We start from the raw sequence: 24,064 nt of genomic DNA, 5'->3' as shown, positions 1-24,064 counted from the left end.
CTGATAAGAAGAATCATAGTAGGAAAAAATGTATGTTGAATAACCCTACTAAAATGTTTCGTATCAAATGAAAATGTGTAAGTAAAAGATAAAAATCTCCATAAAAATTTCATGAATTCATACTTACTCCTTCATTTCTTTGGATGGGGAATTACATGCAGGAAGGAATGCTGCTGGGCTACTTAATTTATCCAGAGTACACGCTGTTCCTATGGCTCGTACCACTAACCCAGACTCGCCCTCCAGATCAAAACACTGTAAGTACCCAACAACTGCATTTCCTCTCATTTCGAGTACTTTCAAGCCAATCTTCCTCTGCAGTTCACCTACAAAAAAAGGAAGAAAACTCATTCTTGCTTCATATCTCTCCATTATAATACTATGCAGCTGGATATAGTAGTGATAGAAAACAAGTCAAAAAAAAAAAATCATAGATTTTTAGACCTTGAAAGGAATCTAAGAGATTATCTGTTCTACCCTCCTACTTTTCAGGGAAGTAAGATATTATTAGATGTATTTTACAGACGTGGCAAGTAATGTTCACTCATTCATGCATTCATTTACCAAACAGTTTTTAGTTCTATACCAAATGTGCAGGCATTCTTCCTTTCTTCTAAGTGCTAGAGATACAGGGGTGAACCAGAAAGATAAAGCTCCAAATATAGAGTTTACATACTGGTGGGCTAAACAGATAAAAAAAAATAAGTAAACAAATATAAATATTACATATATAAAGAGTATGTATATGTAAGTATAAATATAACATACAGAAATAGAAAATAATCTCACTATAATATACTATAATTATCATATGTAGTATATATTTTATATATTATATATAATACTGAACAACCATATAGAATAAATACAAATATAATATTTATTAAATATATATTTATATTTGTTAGTACAATATATATGCATATACATATATTCACGCACATACATATATAAATATAAATTTTAGGTGGTAAATGAGTTCTCCAAAGAAAAATAAAGAGAGGAAACAGGTACGAGCGGCAGAGAAAGTGAAAGGAAGGGTACAGGGAGCTACAATAACATCTCAGAGAAGGACTGTGAAGAGACAGCATTTGAACAGCAAGTATTAGAGAGAAAGGTAGGTAAATGCTTGAGCTCAGACTACAAATAAATGCTAGGGGGAGGAAAACTAGAATACAGCTTCCTGCTCAGGGCTCCTTCCTGAAACTCCTTGCCCGGGACTCTTTCTACTATACCACCTCATGAACACAATTTCCTTTTACTACCTAGCTGGAAGAAACTACAAGCTTCTGATTCAGACTCCCATGTGTTAAAAGAGGACAATGAATGGGTCAGGCATCAGTCACTTAAAATTCATAGCCTTCAGTATAAAATTTCAAGTAGAATGTCAAAGGGAAGTGAAAAATTTAAGAGTATTAAGTTAATCAGTCGTAAAATTGCTTTTTTTTTTTTTTTTTTTTTAAATACCTGACATTAGAGAAATTAGTCTTTGTCTGGCCTCATTTGATGCCCTGGGTGTGCGAATTCGATCAATCCACTGATATTCTGGGTCTTCATTGACTACAAGTTCTTCAACAAATCCATGAATTATCACAGCTCTATAGCACTTTGGAATAGATGTTGCTGTTAAAATAAATTGTCGATTATGCTTCGGTTTATCAGAGAGTAAAATTCAATTTTTTAAAAAATGTACATATTTTAAGTTCTTACCTTATGGATACACTCGTATAATACAAGAACATCTTTTACTGTAATAATCTCAATGTAATTATAATACTACTACTTCTAACTAAACAGTCTTCTAAGATCATCTCATTTTCTTTCATGAGGCCTCTCACCTTTTCTTATGAAAGCATAATAAATATAAATTATATTTTTATAATTGGGAAAACAGCTATAAATAGACTACCTTAAATAGAATTCAATACAAAGTGTAAAAAATCAAAAATAAAGTCAGCTAGCTAATTACTATTATAGGAATAGGTAGACAGCAGATAATGAATAAAAAATATTTAATATTCAAAAGCCTTTACAAAAGTTCTGTACACCACATACTGCAGCCTCAAAAATCAAACCATTATCTTTCTGACATAACCAGAGGAGTCATACAGCCCTATAGCTTCCAGTAATCCATGGACATATGGGCATTGTTTCAGTAGTCACTGAAAAACTTAACAGACTCATTTAATTTGTAGTCATTTAAGATTCATTTAAATCCAAATGTCATTCGATTTAAACAACATCTGGTCATTTTCAAAAAGGGGAGAACATAAGAACATCTACACTGAACTAGTCTCTTAACATACACAGTGGTATATTGAAGCTAACTCAACTACTTAGGGGTTTTCTTTTTATTTTTTTTTAACTGAAACATACTTGATTATACATATTTATGCGGTACAAAGTTGACTATCAGTATTAGTGTACAATGTGTGATGACTGAATCAATATTATTGGCATGTTCGCCATTACAATTGTAATTTTGTGTCCCTTATCCAATTACTCCTTAACACCCCCTCCCCTCCCCCTTTCCCACCTCTAGTAACTATTGGTCTGTTCTCTCCTTCTGAAAGTTCGACATTTTAGTGTAGGTGGCTGGCAAGCCAGCCTTCCTTCCCTCCTTCCTTCCTTCCACTGTGGTCTGAAAACATACTTGACATGATTTCAGTCTTTTTAAATTTGTTGAGACTTAATTTGTGGCCTAAAAAGTAGTCTATCCTGGAGATTGACTCATGTGCTGATGAGAAGAATGTATATTCTGTCATTGTTGGATGAAATGTTCTGTATACACCTGTCAAGTCCATTTGGTCTAAGGTGCTGTTTAAATCCAGTATTTCTCTGTTGATTCTTTGTCTAGATGATCTGTCCAATCCTGACAGTGGTATGTTAAAGTCCCCAACTATTACTGTGTTGGGGTCTGTCTCTACCCTTAGATCCAATAATAGCTGCTTTATATATCTGGGTGCTCCAATGTTGGGTATATAAATATTTATGATTGTTATATCTTCTTGCTACATTGATCCTTTTATCATTATATAGTGTCTTTGTCTCTTTTTATAGTTCTTGGTTTGAAACCTATTTTATCTGATATAAATATGACAACTCCTGCTCATTTTTGGTTTCCATTTGTGTGGGATGTCTTTTTCCATCCCTTCACTATTGGTCTACGCATGTCTCTATTGGTGAAGTGAGTTTCTTGCAGGCAGCATATCGTTTGGTCTAGTTTTATAACCCATTTAGCTAGTCTATATCTTTTAAGTGGGGAATTTGGTCCATTTACAGTCAAGGGTGTTATTGAAAGGTACTGCCTTATTCCTGCCATTTTACTCATTTCTCTATGGTTGCTTTATATATCTTTTCTTCCTTTCCCTTTTACTATTTATCTTTGCTGTTGGGTGTTTTTTTGGAGTGATAAAATACATTTTGTTTTTCTTTCTCATTTGCATATCTGCTCTACTAGTGATTTTTATTTTTTCTTGTGTATTTGTGGTGACATATATCTCTCTTTTGATTCCAGATGTAGGATCCCCTTGAGGATTTGTTGAAAGGCCAATCTTGTGGTGGTGAATTCCCATAGTATCTGGTTGTCTGGGAAAGATACTATTTCTCCATTTCTGAAGGAAAGCTTTGCTGGACATAGTATTCTTGGTTAGCAGTCTTTTTCTTTTAGCACTTCATATGTCATCCCACTCTCTCCTGGCCTGTAGGGTTTCTGTTGAGAAGTTTGCTGATAGCCTAATGGGGATTCCCTTATAGGTAATTTGATGCTTTTCTCTTGCTGTTTTTAGAATTCTTTGTCTTTGACTTTTGATAGTGTGTCTATAATGCGTCTCATGGAGGTCTTTTATGGGCTGCATTTGTTCAGGGATATTTCAGCTACTTGGATCAGTAAGACCATGTCTCTCCCAATACTGGGGAAGTTGTCAGCTATTATTTCATTAAATAGGCTTTCAAGGCCTTTTCATTTCTCTCCCCCTACCTATACACCTATAATATGGATGTTTGTACGCTTAAGGTTATCAGAAAGATTTTGCAGGTTTTCTTCATTTTTTTTAAAATTCTTTTTTCTTTTTTTTTTGGTCCAACTGTGTTAATTCAAAAAGTCTGTCTTCTAGTTCTGAGATTCTTTCTTCAGCTTGTTCTAGCCTGCTGTTTATGCTCTCAGTTGCATTTTTTATTTCTTTGAATGAATTCTCCATTTCCAGAATTTCTGGCTTGATTTTTATTGTTTATATCTCTTTGTTGAATTTTTCATACATGTCCTCGAATTTCTTTTGGACTTTGTTGTGATTTCTATTTTTTTGTCCATCATTTTGAGTTTCCTTAGTACTGACCTTTGGGATTCCCCCTCAGCAATTCATCGATTTCCTATTGTTTGGGGTCTGGTATTGGAGAAGTGTAGTCTTGTTTTGGGGAAGTCAAGCTTTCCTGTTTTTCCACACTTCTCATATCTCTGCATTGACATCTAAGCATCCAGTGGCATGGACACTTCTTTTAATTCAAGGAGTAGTTTTTGAAGGGGGAGACCCTTTCCTGTAGAAATAGTCTATATTTACAGTTGGGCTGGGCATTTTAAGTTTGAATCTGGGTGAGTGCAGTAGTGTGGCCTTCCTGTGAGGACTTCAACTATATTCAATCTTAGAGTTGTCTGTGGGTGCATTATGGCCTAGGCAGTGAGATTCTTGGCAGTTTCTTGTTGGGGTGGGCTTCTTGCTGGGGTGGGTAATCCATTGTTGTTGAGTAAGCAGACTGTTGGCAGCAGGTCCTGGTAGTTCTATAGAGGGTCACTGGCCCTGTTGCTGAGCTTGGAGCAAGTCTGTATCAATGGTGCAGGACCCCGTGGCTTTCTAGAGGCTTTCCATAAGGAGAAAAAGGTACTACCTAATCAGCTGTTGGTTTGGGATTAGGTGTACACAGCTGTCACAGAGCCTGGCAGCTCTGTAGGCGGCCGCTTTATAAGCTGTTGAGCCTTATGCAAGTGAGGTGAGGCTCACTGAGGCCAGCAGTTCCACAGAGGTGTCAGAGCCCCTATCTTGTCTGCTGTAGATCTGAGAGCAGATATACACTGAAGCAACAGGTCCTGGGAGCTCAGCAGAGGAGCACTAGCTCAGCTATTGAGCCTGGAGCAAGGCTGTATGAATGATGCAGGACCCAGCAGCTCTAAGGAGGTGTGCTGTAGGAAGTAAAAGCTACTACCCAATCAGCTATTGAGCCTGATGCAAGCCTGCTAGGGTGTAGCCAAGGTCAGCAGTACTACAGAGGCTTGTCTTGGGGAGAGGGAGCTGCATGTGTTCATATTTTGGGGTCTCAGTCTTTCTGTCTGTCTTAGGATCCAGGCAGCCTGTACCTTGGTCCACCAGAGCTCAAGTGAACATGGTAGAATGCAGGCAGGGCCTCCAGACAAAAGAATTCAGCCTTGCTGGGTCCAGCGCAAGGATCTAAGTTCCAGATAGCTGAGATGGAAGTGCTGCCGGTGCCCTTGGGAGTGTGTAGAGGGTCGTGAACAGAGGCGGGGCTCCGATGAGCTAGCTGTGGGCTGTGTGGGCACTTGTGGGTTCAGCCACCATGGGCCGTGCAAGGTGGGCCGTGCACATGGGGAACAACTGTACTTTAGTGGATTTTCTGCTCCACAAGTCTGTCTGCTCACCTGGCAGGGAGGAGTAGTACTGCGTGGGTTCAGATGCCTGGGTCTTGGTCTTTCTGTCTGTCCTAGGCTCCAAGCGGCCTGTGCCTTGGTCCTTTTGGCACCCAAGTGAGTGCTGTAGAATGCAGACAGTGCCTCCAGACAAAGGCAGTTTGGCTCCCACATGGTGCTGCATCTCCACCACTCAGAGCAGGAGGAGTTAATCTCTTTGGGCTTTCACTATAAGACTGCAGCCACACTAGTTCCCAGCTACTCTCCAACTGCACCTGGGTCCTGAAAAGCTTGGAGGGGACTCCCTTGAAGCAGGAATTACTGGCATTTATGGTGGCAGTGGGAATAGCTGGGGTCTTTTCCAGCTTACCTTCTCACTACCTAGTTCCAGGCCAGTCCCTGCAATGGAGCTGAGGCAGGATGTCCTGCTCTGCTCTCTATGCTGCCTTTCTCTTTTTCTGTACTTCACAAGGATCACCTCACTCTTCCAATGCTCTGCACCATGTTTCCTCAGGTTCGAGTCAAAATATATTTGTGTGTTGTTTTGGTCTTTTTTTTATGGGGAAGGAACTAGCACCGGACCTCTCTAGTCAGCAACCTTGAGAAGCTCCAGTATTCTTTAGTTATCTTAGGAGTTTTCATTCCTACTAATACAAGCTGGCTATGAGTCATTCAGATCTGCCCAATTCAGACCCCTATATTTCATTGAGTTCTTGGGGCTCCACAACTGTAGAATCTTTTGTAATCTGGCATAGCACCACAGTGCTTGGCTATAGTGTTCTGCTCCTATCTTTTAGTGTCCTATACAATCCAATAAAATATCACTGGATTTTTCTAACAAAAATTTCCATAAGCTTGCAAAAATTAGGTACCATTTACTTTTAAATCAGATAAATAGTCCTAGGGCTATAGTAATTGTTCATGGAAAACTAACAGTTTTCTCTTTGGCATATAATACCTTTTCTATTAGCTTTCTGAAATGTTCATCTGATTTCCCATATTTAACAGATGTTAAATTTCCTGTTAAATGAGTAATAAAATGTATATACTTACTGCAAAAGAATTTCACTCCACATGATGACTGCCTGAATCGATTTAAATCATTGAAGAGGTCTACTTTGACAACTACATTGATTTCCCCACGGATACCTATAAAGTCAAAAGGAAAATCAAATTTCTACCTTAAAAAAAATAATGTACAATTAAATAGTGAAGCAAATACATGCAAATTAATGATTTTAAAATAATGTATCAATCATAATAGTAATGCTAACTTAGTCTCCTAATTATTTTCATTCTCACTAGTTTTCTTATTATATTTTCTGATGCAGAACATGAATGCATTAGGGAATGAATAATTTTCAATTTACCACAAATCACCACTAATTTTAACCAAGACTAACTGAAAAAGAGCACCATTTAAACTGATGATGATGATGATGATGATAACAGTTGCTGAGAACTGATATACAATGTACTAAATGTTTTATATACAGCATCTCACAGTGCTTACTTACATCAACCCAGTAAAATAATTTTTGCAGTAGTATCATCCCAATTTTACAGAGGAAGAAATTAATATTTAATTAATAAAAGTTAAACAATTTATGTAGTGTCAACAGCTACTAAGTGGCAGAGCAGGGATTAAAAATCAGATCTTTATGATCCCAGAGTACATATTCTAAACAATTTATGGAAGGATCTGATTTAATATAAAAGTTTTATTCATTTCAATTAATAGGTTAAAACAAGCTAACTAAACATTTACTAGATATTTTCACTCGACTGTCTGACTTCATGTCAAATTCATATTCATACTTATGGTGGAAGACTTTCTAAGAAAAGTGACTTACCTATTGAAAAAATAAGAGAAGATAATGTTCCTAACAAAGAGCCCATAAGCATACTAAACCAACTATAAACAATGTTTAATATAAAATATTTGAAAAATTCATTCATTCATAAGCTATTGGCCTTTAATCCAGGCCCAAATTAATCCTTCAGCATCTATTTTTTTTTTCCTACTGGTAATATAACATTTGACTGGATTTTATTTCCTGATTACAAAGATAATATGTACACATTGTAGGAAATATAGAAAAAGGCAAAAAAGGACAAAGTAGAAAAATATAATTATAATCCAGAAATGAAACAAACCAGGGATAAACATTTTATTACATATTCTGCCAATTTCTCTAATGATATCACACATACACAGTTATTTTGTTTCTAAACAAATCTGAGATCACCACAAAACACTATAGTGTTTTATAAACTGAACTTTGCAATTCATAATATATCATAAACATTTCCTATGACATTGTTTTCTGAAAATATGTTTTTTTGTTCTGAGAGTATAATTCAGATTCTATATATGCCCTAATTTATTTCAGTAAATCCTGTTTTTCAATTTTTTTTTTTACCATTTTAAACATTAGTAAGTAATAGGAAATAATGTCACAATAAACATATGTAAATCTCAGAAAACATCTTATTTTCTGAGAATAAACTACTCTCAGTGTAATTGCCACATCAAAAATTTAAAAAAAAAAAAAAATGCAGAAAGATGCTAGGCTGGAGAGAGAAGTGCCAGTTCTGAATGCGTCCGTTCACCATTCTAAAAAGACATTATACATTTTGGCTAGCAGTTCTCAAATTTTTTGGTCACAGGACCCTTTTACAATCTTAAAAATGATTAAGAAACTCAAAGAGTTTTTGTTAATGTGGATCATACCTACCAATATTTACCATATTAAAAATTAAAGTTGAGAATTAAAAAAAGTTTTACTGACTACTTCATTTAAAGTTATAATAATAAACTCATGTATGTTAAAATAAGCAACTTTTTAATAAAAATAACTATATTTTCAAAAACAAAAAAATTAGTAATAAGAGTAGCACTGTGTTACATTTTTGCAAATCTCTATAATATCTAGTAAATGAAACACAGATTCTCATTTCTGCTCTGCAATCAATGTGTGGTAACAGCATGTATCATAAAACCTCGAGAAAACTCTATTGTACACTTGTGAGAAAGTGAGAATAAAAATAGTGAATGATTAAAAACAGTTCCCAACTCACAGACCCTGTGAAAGGATCTCAAGGACCCTACATGTTCCCAGACCATACTCTGAAAACCCTGCTTCAGGCAACAAAAACTTGGGAGAATTTTTAAGCAAAACATTTCCATATTATCAGTTTAAAAATGTGTTTTAAAAACACAGAGTACCAATACTAGATGATTTTTAAATAATGCACTTACTTTCCATATTGCACAACTTGAACAGGCATTATTTCAAATTCTGTTCAGAAAAGTAACAATTCTACCAACAACAGTTTACTACTTACTACTTGTCTATTTTTAAAAAGGCATCTTTTAAAGATATATATTTTTAAAACCACCAAATATAGCACAAAAGTCTTGAAGAGGAAATAAAAAATATTAAGATTGTGATTTATTTTCTTAAAATATTACTCCTTACCATGTATGGTGTCATAAATTGGAAACCATCCTGAGATGACTGTTGCAGCTTCACTGTACAGTAAAGGATCAATATCAATATACACTTTACCAATGGCATCATTTGCACTATAAGTATCATGGTCAAGAACTGTGATCTGTAGAGGTTCATCCTGTAAGTCTTCATCATCCACCTAAAAGTACACCTTAAAATTAAATCTTATAGTTTTAAAATCTTAATTACCACAAATGTATACACATGCCAATCAAAACAAAAATGACTTATTTCTGGAAAAAAAAGAAATCTTACAGCTTTACCTCTAAGCACAAAGGTAGAGGGATTAACACACACACAAGTTATAAATCCTTTTTATACACAAGAGGACATCTTTCTGAAGAAAAGAGTATAGTTTGCATCCAAGCACAATGGTAGGATGAATAATACAAAAAGACTTAACTCTGTTTTTAATATATCATCCTATGTGTTATTACTCTGCCTATGATATATAGCAAAAATGCTTCAGGAATGTCATAATAGAGCCATATATTATCTGCAGACAGAAAGGATGCTAATGAGAACAATGACACCATAATTTCCTAGGACGATTTCAGAGAATAAAACTGCAAGCAAAGCTAACACTGTGTAAAAAAAAACAAAAAACAATTTAAGTTCATGAATTAAGTTTATGAGATCAATGTCTATCCTCTCTTCTTATTCAGTCATTATCAAGTATTTATCACATGCCAAGCAGACACATTCACTATTTTGGCTGCCACCCTCAATATGCCATCCTCTAATGTGTCAGCACCCCTCATCAAATACAGTATCAAGTGAAACACATAAATAGTAATAAGACTCGTAGAGAATACAAAAAGATTATTATTTCTTATAATTAGAATATTATACTTGTTAAACGCAATGTATGAATGTTTGCTTTTACATCAGACATACCGTACTGTTAATTAAGATTGCATCTGTGGTTGACTAAAATCTCTGCATCATCCTTACATGCTTTAGTCAAGTGATATCTCTGCAATCCCTAAACTGTGGCTAATTTTTTAAACTTAAATATGACACACTATGCCTTTCCCTATCCCCTAATTTCATGTTGATTTTAGGTTAGTAATCCAGCTTCTGACGATTGTTTTAAGAATTAAAGTACATTAAGGTATTATTGTTGACACCACTGGTATAATAATGTGGTTTGAGGTTTTGTTTTTTTTAAAAGAGTCCTTCTCTATAAGAGATACATAATTAGGAATTTATTGATGAAATTATATAACATCTTAAATTTGCCTTAAAATATTTCCAGGGCGGGGGGGGGGGGTGGAGCAGGGGAAGAGGGGAAACAGAACAAGAACAGCAGAATGTAGAAGTGGGTGACCAACAGGGAGTTCAATATACTAATCTCTCTACTTTTGTGCATGTTTAAATATTTCCATAACAAAATATTAAATTAAAATGATCATTTTGAATCCCAATCCATTCTGAATCATCTGTCACTCAATGGCATCCTCTCTACGACTACTGTGTTATCTGTATATTTAGTAAAAGGGAGTCATAAACCAAGCCATTGACCATTCCTCCAAAGAAATCCCCCCAATTTCTAACTCCACTAATAACACTCTCTGTGAACACTTTTTTAACCATGTATACATTCACCTGTGAGTACTATCATCTTTTCTCATGGTACATTAAGGTATCCCTTCCCTGATATTAAAGGACTCTATATCAACTGATTAGAAATAGCTCGTCGTATGTATAGATAGCTAATAATTTGAATAATCTGAATAGAGTAATTCAGGAATTAATTATAATGAAGTAATTAAGGATAATTAATGGATTAAATTGAGCCAATTTCAAATTATGAAATATTATAAATTAAGACTTTATCAGAAATGCTTTAAATGTTTAAATTTTTTAGCTGCAAAGCAATATGCCTTCCCTTGCAACTGATGAGATATAAGCATAAATCATTCCATTAAGCTTGGTAGGGTGGGGAAAACTTAAAGAGAGCTTGCTTGATTGAAAATTATGTTACCTCACTGTTACCCTCCTGTACTTCCCTTCACTACAGCTCCTTCTGCCAGTGTAGAACACTAATGGGATCACTGGAACTCCAGCTGCTAACCTGGAGCCTAAAGTGACCTGGGTCACTTTAAAGAGAAGCCACAGGCCACATACGGATGATGGAGAAAAAAGGTCCCTGGGTCCCAAATGATTGCATGGAGCCACATACTACCCTTATACTGCCTGGCTCAACGTTTCTTTCATATGTGAGAAAAACAGATATTTTGCTTAAGACATTTATTTGAGTGTTCACAACATATGTGACTGAATACAATTCATAACTATCAACAGGGTTAACAAAGAACTATATAACCAATGTTGACTATAAACACAGAATTAATATTCAGAATATATAAAGAACTTCTACAACTCTTTGGACCCTCTTTCCAGCCAGCTGCCAAAAAATTAAAAATTAAAAAAAAAAAAAAAAAAACTACAGATCAACAACAAAAAAATAAATAACCCAAATGAAAAATAAACAAAAACAAAATGCGGTATATACGTCCAATGGAGTATTATTCAGCCAAAAAAATGAATAAAATTTTGATACATGTTACAACATGGATGAACCTTGTAAATAGTATGCTAAGTGAAAGGAGACTGAGAAAAAATAACAACTATTGTATGATTCTACTTATATGAAATACCTAGCATAAGCACATTCAAAGGGACATTAAGTAGATTCCAGGTTACCAGATCTGAGGAGAGAAGGGAAAGGGGAGTTACTGCTCAGTGGACACAGAGTTTCTGTTTAGGGTAAGAAAAAAGTTTTGAAAATATTGGTGATTGTTGCGCAGCACTGTGAATGTAATTAATGCTGATTGCACACTTAAAAATAGCTAAAATGGCAATATTTATGAGATACATATTTTTATCACAATTAAAAATTTTTTTAAAAATCTGTACGTTGTTCTTAAGTGATTTTTGATATATGATAAAATCCAGAGACTACTACAATAATAATAATACATTTGAGGACTTCAATTTTTTTAATCTGTGTTATCATATACATGTATGCTTTATGTATTTTCTTAACTGTAATGTAATTTTTTAAAAACTCAATATTCCTATGAGCTGGCCGGTTAGCTTAGTTGGTTAGAGAAACTTGCTGATGACACCAAGGTCCAGTGTTCAATCCCTGTACTGGCTAGCCACCAAAAAAAAAAAAAAAAAAAAAAAACCCGTCAATATTCCTAGTTACACAGAAAAGGAAATATTTTCATGGTGTAGGGAAACTACTACCTAAAATAAAAGGTACTCCTACCATTCCCGGGGAAAGAGTCACCTCAAAAAAAATACACTCAAAAATGCTGACATTTAAACACTTACCTCAAATTTAAACCATTCGGAGTTCCACTGAGGGTTGAGTGACTTGAGGTACACATCTGTTTTAAATGTGGTATTACCAAATTTTACCTAAAAACAAATAAGAAACTATTCAAATATAAATATCAAAAATGTGAATAACAGTAAAGTTTAACATCAGCCACACAATGGGAAAATGATTCATCACAGAGGGGGAAAAAAAGACAACTATCCCGAGACAAAAGGGAAGACGATATGGATGGGTCCAGGAAAGCTTTTAGAACAAGGGATTACCCACTGTTCTGCTTGACCAGCTCCACAGAGAAATTAAAAATATAGATCATTATGTCAGCTTGGGGAAGGAGTCAGTATGGAGACCAATACAAGCTCAGATAAAAGAGGAAGGTCTTAAGAAAAAATAAAAATAAAATCAGAAGGTAAAAAAAGCCAGCTGACTGTCCTCTTATCATCTCAGCAAGGGAATCCAGAACTATAGCCCATTATTACAAGAACTTAATAATGTTTGCCTGTATTTTCTAATTTCCACATATTTGTTATTTTGTTAATCCCTTATCTGTGCACACAACAGTGATCAGCAATAAACTATTATTCTTTAAGGCTTTATGTTCCTATCTTCAGGGACAAGGAAAGAGGCTGGATGAGGAGACTATTTTATCTCATGTCCAAGCACTAAATCACAAAGATCTAAAAATAAGTAAGTAAGAAGGCACTGAAGAAGGAAGAAAACAAACTAAATCCTCAGTATTTGCTTCCAATAGAGAATGGAGACTGCGACACCTGAGACTGAACTTCAGAAGTGGCCAGAAAGCTTCAGAGCAAAACAGCTAGGCAACTACTTCCTCACTTGCTTCACCTTTCCTAAATCTGACCTCTTCCAACTCTTTCCCTAATTCTATCTGTTGTCATCATCAAGTATCTTTCCTAACCTCAAATACACTAATAGTCATCTCCATTATCACAATACCCAGCTCAGTTTTATACCCTGCAGGTACTTAGTAACTGCTGGTTCAATCAGATAAGAATTATAATACTTGCTGATATTATTGTTTAGTCAGTCCAGGAAATTTTCTAAAAGCAAAATATCCAAAACTGAGGGCCGGCCCTTGGCTCACGTGGGAGAATGTGGTGCTGATAACACCAAGGCCACGGGTTTGGATACCTATATAGGGATGGCCAGTTAGCTCACTTGGGAGAGCGTGGTGCTGACAACACCACATCAAGGGTGGTTAGTCATCTTTAAAAAAAAAAAAAATCCAAAACTGTAATTATTTTTCTCTTCTGCATATTTTTCTAGTTATTTTACTCATCAATTTGAATTATCAAGCATGGTACCAACCATTTCATATCTAAGGTAAGGGCTAGAAAAGGTTAAAAACAATAATTTCTTTCATGGTAAAAAATATCATAAAGTCAAAGATAATTAAGAAACTGAGGGGCCGAGCCCGTGGCGCACTCGGTAGAGTGCTGCGCTGGGAGCGTGACGACGCTCCCGCCGCGGGTTCGGATCCTACATAGGAATGACCGGTGCACTCACTGGCTGAGTGCCGGTCACGAAAAAGACAAAAATAAATAAATAAATAAATAAATGTCTAAAAAAAAAAAAAAAAAGAAACTGAGAAAAAGTATTTGCCAAATATGGTGCAAAGAGCTCATTTCCCCAATTGCTAACGAGTTCCTACAAAACAATAAGACAAAGATGAACAACCCAATAGAAAAATGGGCAAAGGACATGAACAGACAAGTCACAGAAATGGAAATACATGTCTTTTTTTTCTGTGACTGGCCAGCCAGTACAGGGATCAAACCCCAGACTTTGATGTTATCAGCACCATGGTCTAACCAACTGAGCTAACTGGACAGCCACAGATGTCTTTTAAATACATCAAAAAATGATCAACCTCACTTATACTAAGAGAAATGCAAACTAAAACACCATTTTTACTTAGGTTGGCAAAGATCACAGCCATGAAAACACAGTGTTGGAGAGGCACTCTCATACTCTGTGGGCAGGAATATAAATCAGAACAACCTTTATAGACAGCAATTTGACAACATACATCAAAATTTTAAATGCCTATACCCTTTTTAAGCCAGCAATTCTATTTCTTGGAATTTATCACACAGAGGTGTGCAATGCCATATATAAGCAGCATTATAGCAGCAAAAGATTGGAAACAACCTAAATATATATCAGTTTAGAACTGGTTAACTTAACTATGGTAAAGCAACACAATGCGATGCTAAACAGAAGAATGAAGCAGCTCTCTATGCACTCACTGATAAGGAACAATGCCCAAGATCTTTCTACTGGAGAACAGTGTATATGGTATCCTTTGGTGAGGAAAAAAATGATAAATGTTACAATGCATATAATATATGCCTCTATAAGCACAGATTACTTCTAGAGGATATGTAAGAAATAATAACAGTGGCCACTAGAAAAAGCAGAACAGTTTGGCTAAAAGACAGCAAGAGAGACTAACTCATTTTGAGTCTTTTAAATTTTTAACCATGCATATATAATACATATTTTTTAAATGCATTATTTTAAAATCAAAAACACCAAAAAATAAAATTCAATTGGGAATAACTTTATTTTGATTCAAATTATAGAATTCTGGATCCACTTGTACAAATTTAACCTAGAAGTACTTTCACATAAGCCCCCTTCCCAAGAAAATACAAAAACCTAAATAGTTACTCAACAGGAAAGTGAGTGAATAAATCTTATGCATCCCTACTAAAGAATGGAGTTGATAATATGTATAGTACTAATATGGGAAAATATCAAGGGCACAATATCTGAAAAACAAGGAGAATATATAAAGTATGATTACATTTGTTTCAAAAAATATGACGTGTATAAAAAAAATACATTTTTTGGGCTGACCCCATGGCGCACTCGGGAGAGCAGCAGTGCTCCCGCTGCGGGTTCGGATCCTATATAAGGATGGCCGGTGCGCTCACTGGCTGAGCGTGATGCGGCCGGTCACAAAAAGACAAAAAAAAAAATAATAATACATTTTTAAAGGAGGGGGGAAAAAGTAAGTGAACACAAGCCAAAGAACTGGGCAGCAATTATCTCTGAAGAAGGGACTGATAGGACATAGGAAATACTGCACAGTGTAATAAGGAAGAAGGCACTTTCGAGTTGCACTTCTGAGTATTCTAATCTTTTTTAAGGAAGTAATGATGTATTACTTGTATATTTTTTTAAAAAATCACATTAAACAAATGAAACTTAATGAGGGAAAAGAAACTTGGGAAAGAGAGAGGTTCTTGCTTAGGTATTAATTTTCATTACATTTCAATACTCAAAGCATAAAGAAAATAATTTTGTTTAATTTATCTAAAACTGCTTTATTTAAAGTAAAATGTTAGGATTCATGAAACCATTCAAAACAAGTCAAAAGCCAAACATACTTAAGGGTTTTGCTAGAACAGTATATCATTTTTTAAGTTATGAGTTCAAAGTCCTTTTCAGTTTTGTTCCTCTGTAGCAGTTGTGCTGTACTTTGCCTCCTTTTTTTTTTTTTTTTTTTTTTTTGGTCAACCATCTATTCTAGATATAGTAAAGATCCCCAAATCGCTTTAAACAAACAATAAACAAGATTTTAGAAAAAAGGCTGAAGTGTGTATTTTGCCAACATCGTGATTGGCAAATCCTTCTAGTAAAGGAGAATCACAGTTCATTCAGTCTTATTTAATTCAAAGGAGATTTAATTACCCAGCAATTAAATGAATGCCTTACGATTTTGTTAAAGAACATCAGGGATTTTAATGGAGATTCCTCTAATAAAGCAAAGTATTCTCTTTCCCCACTCATTAGTTAAATTATCTTGAGAAAGTTATTTAACTTGTAATTTAAATCTGCTTCCTTCTCTGAAAAGCAGGGGTGTTGCTAGCATTACATGAGATAATACATGTAGAGACCCAGCAAAATGTCTGGTACGTAGAAAATACTCATTAAATATTAATTTCTTTTCCTTTCCTTGTTCTCTCAAAGGCTCCTGAATAAACACAAAATGACAACGCAGTTTAGCCAGACAGCTTGTAACATACATGTTAACACTGAGATATATTTCCATTAATACTTCCCTTGGACAGAACCCCATCTTACTCATTCTAGAGATTCCTGCAAGAATAATCATCCATACATACTGCTTGGTCTTCACTGGCTCCCTAAACTCCTCACATCACATATAACAGAAATTCTTTCCACCAACGCAACCAAATCCAGTACCTGATCAAATAACTTGGTTAAATCAGAAAATCATTAAAAATAATACAAACCATAAACATTTAAGATAAAACATATTAACAAACATTCATTCCTCTATCTTTTAATGTAAGGCTAAGGCTTCCTTGAGTAAAGGTCCACTGGTTAGAGTTTGACATCTGTTTTGCATAAAGCACACACATAATGTATTGTTTGTGATTTCTGGTTTGGATTTATGTGGTGGCAGAATTTAAAATCACTGGTAGAAATACATGAACACAGAATCCTATATTTTTTTACAATCTTTACCTAGTTCAAGAAGAATTTTTAGTGACTGTTTCCATAAGTCTTTTTATTTTACTTTATTAATATTATTTTTTTACATTCTATGATGTTGTTGCGAAGCCGTTGGGAGGGAGGCGGAGAGGGGAGAGGGGAAGGAAATGGGATAAAAGAAGGAGGAAGGAGGAGGGGTGGCACTGAGGCTTGCAGCCCCCCCCCATTCCCACAGGGGAGGGAGGGGGCTTCCAGCAGTGGCTTGGTCATTGCTGGGCTGGGTACAGATGTCAAGAGGGTGTGGCAAAAGCCCTTGCCTCCTACCACCCCAGCTCGGGAGAGCTGGGGTGCTTCCTGTGGTGGCATGGTGGTTGTCCCTGGGCTGTGGGGTTGTGTGTAGCCACTTTCCATAAGTCTTTACATAGCATTATTAACTTCATTTTCACACTTATTTCACCGATTTATATAAGATTTAAATAAATTATAATAACAAATACAGTCAACATAAACAGATTTGGGAATAAACACAACTGCCTATTGGTATAGTATATCAATCAACTGATGTGAGACTCCAAGCACACTGGACAGTCGTCTAACAATATGGGGGTATGTGAGAATATGCCTTATGGAAGGAATGCAGAGCACTGGGTACTACAAAGAGTCAGTTAATGGAAGTTGGTAAAGAGAGCTTCTGCTATATAGACTTCTCCCCTAATTTTCAGACTACTCTATAATCTATATCCTCCTTACCTACCCAGATTTATTTCCTGCTTATATTCAACAAGAACCCTCCCTTCAATTATATATGCTCTATCTCTCCTTTTGCTTTTGCCAAGTTTATCCTATTCCCCTGCAAAATGCCTTTTTGTCTCCACCTGTGGAAATTTTACCATCCTCCAGGCCCAGTGGAAAGATTTCTCTTGACTAGCCTAGGCTTCATTATTTCCCTCTCCTATGAGCTTCTATTACTTAAAATTTACATCACGTAATTTATCCCTTTATCATATTGTAATCTTTCATTATCCCTTTTCCTGCATTAATTTTTCCCTTCTGCCAGATTATTCCTCTTAGCACTCAAATATGTTCTAGTATCTTCTAACTTATTTTTTAGAAAGTACTAAAAGCTACATACTCCTCAAATACCACACTATTTTTTCTCTCCCCTTCATAATCATATTTCTTGAAACAACTGCCTACTCATCCTTCTTCTCCTTCCTCACTTCCCATGTACTTTAATTCTCTCTAACTCAGTACAGTATGGGCTTCCATCCTCATCATGCCTCTTGTCAGGATCACTAACAACCTTCATATTGTCCAATCCAGCCCTTTATCTGTCCTCTTATTTGACTTCTCAATGACATTTGACAATTGAGGGCTTCCTCTTTCTAGAAACTTTCTCTCTTGCCTTCTAAGACATTACTTTCCCAATTTTTCTACTACCCCACTGGCTGACAATCTCAGTTTCCTTCTCCTAATCCTCCTCTAATAGACCTCTAAATGTCAAATTTTTTCAAGGAACCACCCCCACTTCTCTCTTTCCCTAAGTCAGAGGTTTGCAAAAGGGACAGAACCAACTCCTACAGGAACTTTAGAAATTTCTAGCAGTGTTTTGGTGGGAGAAACAGTACTAGTATTTAGTGAAGAAGGGCCAGAGATGCTAGATGTCCTGCAATGCAAGAAAGAGTCGCAAACAATGAAGATTTGTCTCATGTCACAACTTTCAAATGTCCTACTAGATAGACACATGGGTAAGAAACCTACCTAGAACACAACTCAGTTTTACAGATAAAAGTACTGTGCTAGGGTTTCAATATACATAATTGTCAAGAACTACAAAAAGAGGCAACTCTGCTTTTCCCCATGAATTGACTATTTTGTAAAATCAGATAATCAATGGCAATGAAGATCTACCCGAGATGCCAAAACTACACAAACTCTCACTTTGTGTGAGGAACAGTCATACTCTTATGATTTTATATATAGGTGAGGCACTCTCTATCCTGTGTCCCAGCTTTGTTTTCTCCACACTGAGCACTTCTCACTATCTAGCACACTATATCTTTTATTTAATTATCTTCTTTATGAACTCTCTCTTTTCTACTAAAATAAATGTAAGTCCCATGACTAAAGAAATTTTTGTTTTATTCATTGCTATATCCCCAGAATCCTATACAGTGTCTGATACATACAAAGGCTCAATAAATGTTCATTGACTTAATCTGATTACTTCATGTTTTCTACTATGGTCATTAACAAATACTACCATATTAAAATAGTAACAAAAAAATACTCTTATTTCTCTGTCATATTACAGTTAAAGCGTTTTATTGATTTTTTTTTTTTTGCAAGTATAGATAGGTTATATTAACTATGTATACCATGCCAGGATAATAAAGGGTAGATTTCAAATACATTCTATATAAAAAGGATACTTAGTCTCAAAGGGTTGAGAAACACTAGCTGTGTGAGCTCATTTTAAACTCAGACCTCTCCTTTCAATACCATAACTGCAAATCCAATTGCCTCCTTGACAAGTGCAATTAAAGATCCTAAAGCATCTCAAACCTAACCTGTCCAAATGGAAATTGATTCTCCTCAATCTCTATCATCTCTGTGGAGTCTCAGAAAATTATCACAATGACTCCAGAAAGCTAGGAGTCATCTTTTAATCTCCGTTTTCCTGACCCACAACTCCAATCTACCAACAAATCCTGCAAAGTCTAAATTCTAAGTATATCTGGAATTCATCCACTTCTCTACATTACCAAAGGCATCACCTTGACCCACATCACCTGTTATTTGAACTACTGCAGAATTTCCTAACCAGTTGCCTGCTTCTTCTCTTTCACCTTCAACCCATTCTCCACATAGCAACAAAAGTGCTCATCTTAACAACTGCTTCCTATTGAATTTAGAATAAAATTCAAACTACTAATCATGGCCTGTAAGGCCTTGCACGACTGGCTACTTGACTAACTCTCCAACTTTATCTTACACCACTGTATGCCAGCCACACATCTTCCTTCACTTCCTAAAACACACCAAATCTCCTCAGGGTCTTCCCTCTACTGAGACTCTCTTCTCCTCCAGCTTCTCTTCTGTACCCCCTCCCCCCCCAACACACACACACACACACACACACACACTTTTTCTCTCTCTCCTCTCTCTCTCTCCTCTCTCTCTCTCCCTCCCTCCCTCCCTGAGCAGCTTGTCTCCTCATCCAGCCTGTTTGCTTGACTGACACTTTCTCAGAGGCCTCCCCTGATTACTGCACCTAAAGTAGATGTTCCCTGTTACTCTCTTTCTGTTGTTCTCTTTCATGGCACTCATCACAATTCATAATTATGTATTTAATCATTTATCTACTTTTTAAATGTCTGTCTCTCCCACCAAAATATAAGCTTCATAAAAGCAGGAACCAAGTCTGTCTTGTTCACCATCATATGCATCAACTATTGCATACATCAGCTAGACCAGTGATGGGGCCTGGCAAATAGCAGACACTCCATAACTACTCAAATTTATTAAAGGAATTAATGAGTCACCCTTGAATCCACCTCCTCTCTCACCAGCAAAATCCACTTAGTTATCAAGGCCTTACAATTTTAACTTAAGAAATGTCCCTCAAATCTTTCTCTTCTAATCCATTCCCATTCCCACATATTGCCTGAATTATGTTCCCACCTTCTTAACTGAGCTCCCTGCTTCACCTCTCATCTGTCCATTCCACCAATAACATACAGGTCAGGTCACCCTATAAAGAAACAACCTAATACACACATCATCTTATTTAATTCTGCTTGCAAAGCTCCCCTGGCTTACGCCTGCTGATAGAATAAAGGAAAAACAGTACAAAAAATGGGAATTGATTCCAAACTACCTTTCCAGCCTTATCCCCCACAACCTCCACTACCCACATATTCCCTCCCTTTCACTGTAGACACATCTCAAACTAAGATGGTTCCCTGAACATACCATATATCCCATTCTGTGCCACTGCCTCTGCCTGGTAAAATCCTGGGTGTCCTTCGTGGCCCAGCTCAAATACCACTTTCTTAGGAAGCCGCTCTAAACCTTCAGAGACAGAATTAAGTTTTTATATCCAAATACAACATTCATCACCTTGTCTTGTTGGAGAGGCTGTACTATAATAATGGTTAAGACTGTCAGGCTATGGAGGTTTACAAGCTAAATAACCCTAGGCAAATTATTTACCAGTCCCTAGGCCTTAGTTACCTCATCTGTAATATCTGATAATAACAATACTCCTATAGCAGGACTGTTGTGAGGACAAAGAATTAAAAATTACTTAGCACAGATCTGACAATAATGATACTCAATACCTGTTAGCTACTAGTAGTTAATATAAGCTGTGTGGGTCAATCTAGGAGCTACCTCAAAACAAAGCAGTCAAGTGCTGTATAACGACTTTTTGGTCAAGGGACCACATATATGATGGTGGCCTCATAAGATTATAGGTGTGTACTAGGCTTTACCATCCAGGTTTGTGTGTACACTCTATGATGTTCACACAACAAAGGCCTTCTTAGAACGTATCTTCATTGTTAAACCAATGAACGTACTAAGCTTTGGTTGTCTGTGTCTCCCCATTACATAACATCTGGCTAAGAGCACACTCAATTTTCTCAAATGAAGTTGCAATTAAGAATTACTATGACAATGTTGGTGGGTGGCAGTGAACTGCAGTTATTAGGTTACAGAATCTTTAGGGAACATGAAAAATATTTTATATGGAGATGAAATCAAGCTATATATTATCATGTATCTATCAACACTAAACATAAATAGCCCAAATGATTACTGCTCTAATGCTCTGGCTCATCAGGTCAATTTTTATTACAATTTTTACTTGGCTTCTTTCAGACTCTAGGTTATTACTTTACGGGGCCCTAGGCCTGTGCTAATTTGCATGACTTTTAAAGTAATCATTAGATTTTAAAAGCAATTTTGCAATTTAAATCAATGGCACTTAACAGACTTCCTACCTCAAGGCACTAAATTACCCTGAAACAACTCATCAGACCCAACCGGTCTATACAAGAAGGGAAAGTGTTACAGCCGTGTTTTAGAACTTACATTGGTGATTCATAAAATGTTAGGCTAAAGAATGGATCTCCTCGCACTGTAGGTCCCAAATGCCCACAAAGGACTGTATATACATTCTTAACGTCCATCACGCTGGCGTGAAGAGCCTCCCTTCCCCTAAAGAAGGACATGCGTGCGCGTTTCGGGAGCCGCGCGGCCACGCTCGGGGATCCCCTGACTGGCAGGTGGCCTGTTACGCGTCCTGACATCGGGGTCACCCCAGCATGCAGAGCAGTAAGAGCCTCCCCGCGAGGCGGAGCGCGCCGCGGACGCCTGCGAGCTGTGCACCCATCACACGGGCTGAGGGCTCGGCGGTCATCCCTCGCGGCAGGACTGGACAAACACGGCAGACGAGACAACAGTCGAAAGGGGAATGGGCGGAGGGGCTGGAGGCCAGGTGGGTACATCCTTCACAGGGCTTGGCGCTCCCTGTGTTTTGAGGGGCGGAACCTTGCACCAACCTCCACGAAGGCATCAGTCAGGTCACTAGCACGATCCATCACTGGCAAATGGCGCCCGGCCACGATTTTCACCTTCAGCTTCCCAGGCATCGTCTCGGCTTCAGCCCGCCCTTGGGCTCCTGCAGAAACAAACAAGCGAGTCTGCGCCGAGCGCCCGGCCGGGCGGGGGCGGGACGGGGGCGCGCCGGGGGGCGGCACGCGCCGGCGGGGTCGCGCGGGATAACTGACAGCGGAGGGAGGGCGGGGGCGCGCACGGGGGCCGGGCCGTCGTGCCGGGACCTGCCACTCACTCTCTTAAGAGAAAGGTAGCCGTCCCACGCGGGCGCTGAGGCCTCATTCCGGAGAGGCAGCCGGAGGAGGGGTCCCAGTGGGTTCTTCTGCCCAGGCCCCACAGTGCTGGAAAGAGAAGCAAAGCCCAGTCCGCATTCCGTTGAGCCTCTGCGTCCCTACATGTGTTTCTCCTCCCCCGCCCCCCAAAATGGCGGCTCTGAGGGCGCGGAGGAAACATCGATCATTCGGCACTCTCTCCACTTGCCGCGGGGAGAAGTTAAATTCGCCGAGGAAAGATGGAGGGGGCGGGGCTGATTTTTGAGGAATCCGGAGGGCAGGGAAATAGGTCGAGTCCTGCATCATCCACCGAGCCGGGGCTGTGGGTGGTTGCTGCTGCTCCGCTGCAGGAAAGCGCTCCATCCTCCAGGGGCGAGGCGCAGGTGCCGCTCGGTGACGTAGCCGCGGGCCTTTTGAGCGTCATGTGTCGTCATTCGGAAGGGCTGTGACAGGAGTAACAGCAGCGGAAACTGCTAAAGGAGCGTTTTCAGTCTGCCTTTACTAAGTCGTTAGTGGTTGGTAAGACCAATTAAGCTGGCTTCTATCTGGAAAGGGTACTGGTGCACGTGGTAGTTTTTGTTTTCTATGAAATAGAGTGAGAAATATCAGGGACATTTCGGATAGCGGGAAAAGTATTATTTCGTGAAACTTTTTGATTCAGTCATAGGCACTTGTACTGTGTCACAGATGTTACTGTGGGCGGGGTTGGGGTACGTGACACTGAAAAAAGTTTGCCTTGCACTCAGGATCGTCTCAGTGTGCCTATTATCTACAAGCCTTAGATAAGACCTACGGTGCTGGCAGAAGTTCAGGACCTTCTACCATGGGAAAATATTGTCATCTACAAGAAATAAACACGAAGAGCATTAAACATCTTGAAGAATCTACCCAATTATATATGCACAAATGTGCTAAAGTAAGGTATTTTCTATAGGCTCAACATTAGGGAAATTGAGACACACACGGGACATAACACAAATCACTCCATACCAAATATCAAAACCAACATTTACAGTATACTCAGTATCAAATACCAAGTCAGAGTTAACAATGCTGGTGGAAAGATTATACCACTGGATTCATCAGTAGTGGAAAATTTCTAAATGAAGATATCAGTATGGTTTTTTTCACTTCAGATATACTTAACAGGGGTAGATTACTCCAAGCAGTAGTGACCCAAAAT

General features: G+C 37.5%; 1 protein-coding gene across 5 annotated transcripts in view; it reads right to left on the bottom strand.

Annotated features, from left to right (window-relative positions):
* Positions 1-23,013, bottom strand: part of C2CD5 (C2 calcium dependent domain containing 5) — a 107,969-nt gene extending 84,956 nt beyond the window's left edge. For all 5 annotated transcript variants that reach the window (XM_063076262.1, XM_063076258.1, XM_063076260.1 and 2 more), the window contains exons 1-7: positions 22,845-23,013; positions 22,555-22,673; positions 12,496-12,582; positions 9,118-9,289; positions 6,689-6,784; positions 1,468-1,623; positions 128-326 (exon numbers count right to left, since the gene is read on the bottom strand). In XM_063076262.1, coding sequence (XP_062932332.1) covers positions 128-326; positions 1,468-1,623; positions 6,689-6,784; positions 9,118-9,289; positions 12,496-12,582; positions 22,555-22,644 — 800 coding nt within the window. In that variant the 5' untranslated portion in view covers positions 22,645-22,673; positions 22,845-23,013. The remainder of the gene's footprint in view (positions 1-127; positions 327-1,467; positions 1,624-6,688; positions 6,785-9,117; positions 9,290-12,495; positions 12,583-22,554; positions 22,674-22,844) is intronic.
* Positions 23,014-24,064: the final 1,051 nt, after the last annotated feature.

The sequence above is a fragment of the Cynocephalus volans genome, chromosome 12, assembly GCF_027409185.1.
Source record: "Cynocephalus volans isolate mCynVol1 chromosome 12, mCynVol1.pri, whole genome shotgun sequence".
NCBI lineage: Eukaryota > Metazoa > Chordata > Mammalia > Dermoptera > Cynocephalidae > Cynocephalus > Cynocephalus volans.
The sequence above is the reverse complement of the archived record's forward strand: the minus strand, read 5'-3'. Positions and strand labels throughout refer to the sequence as shown.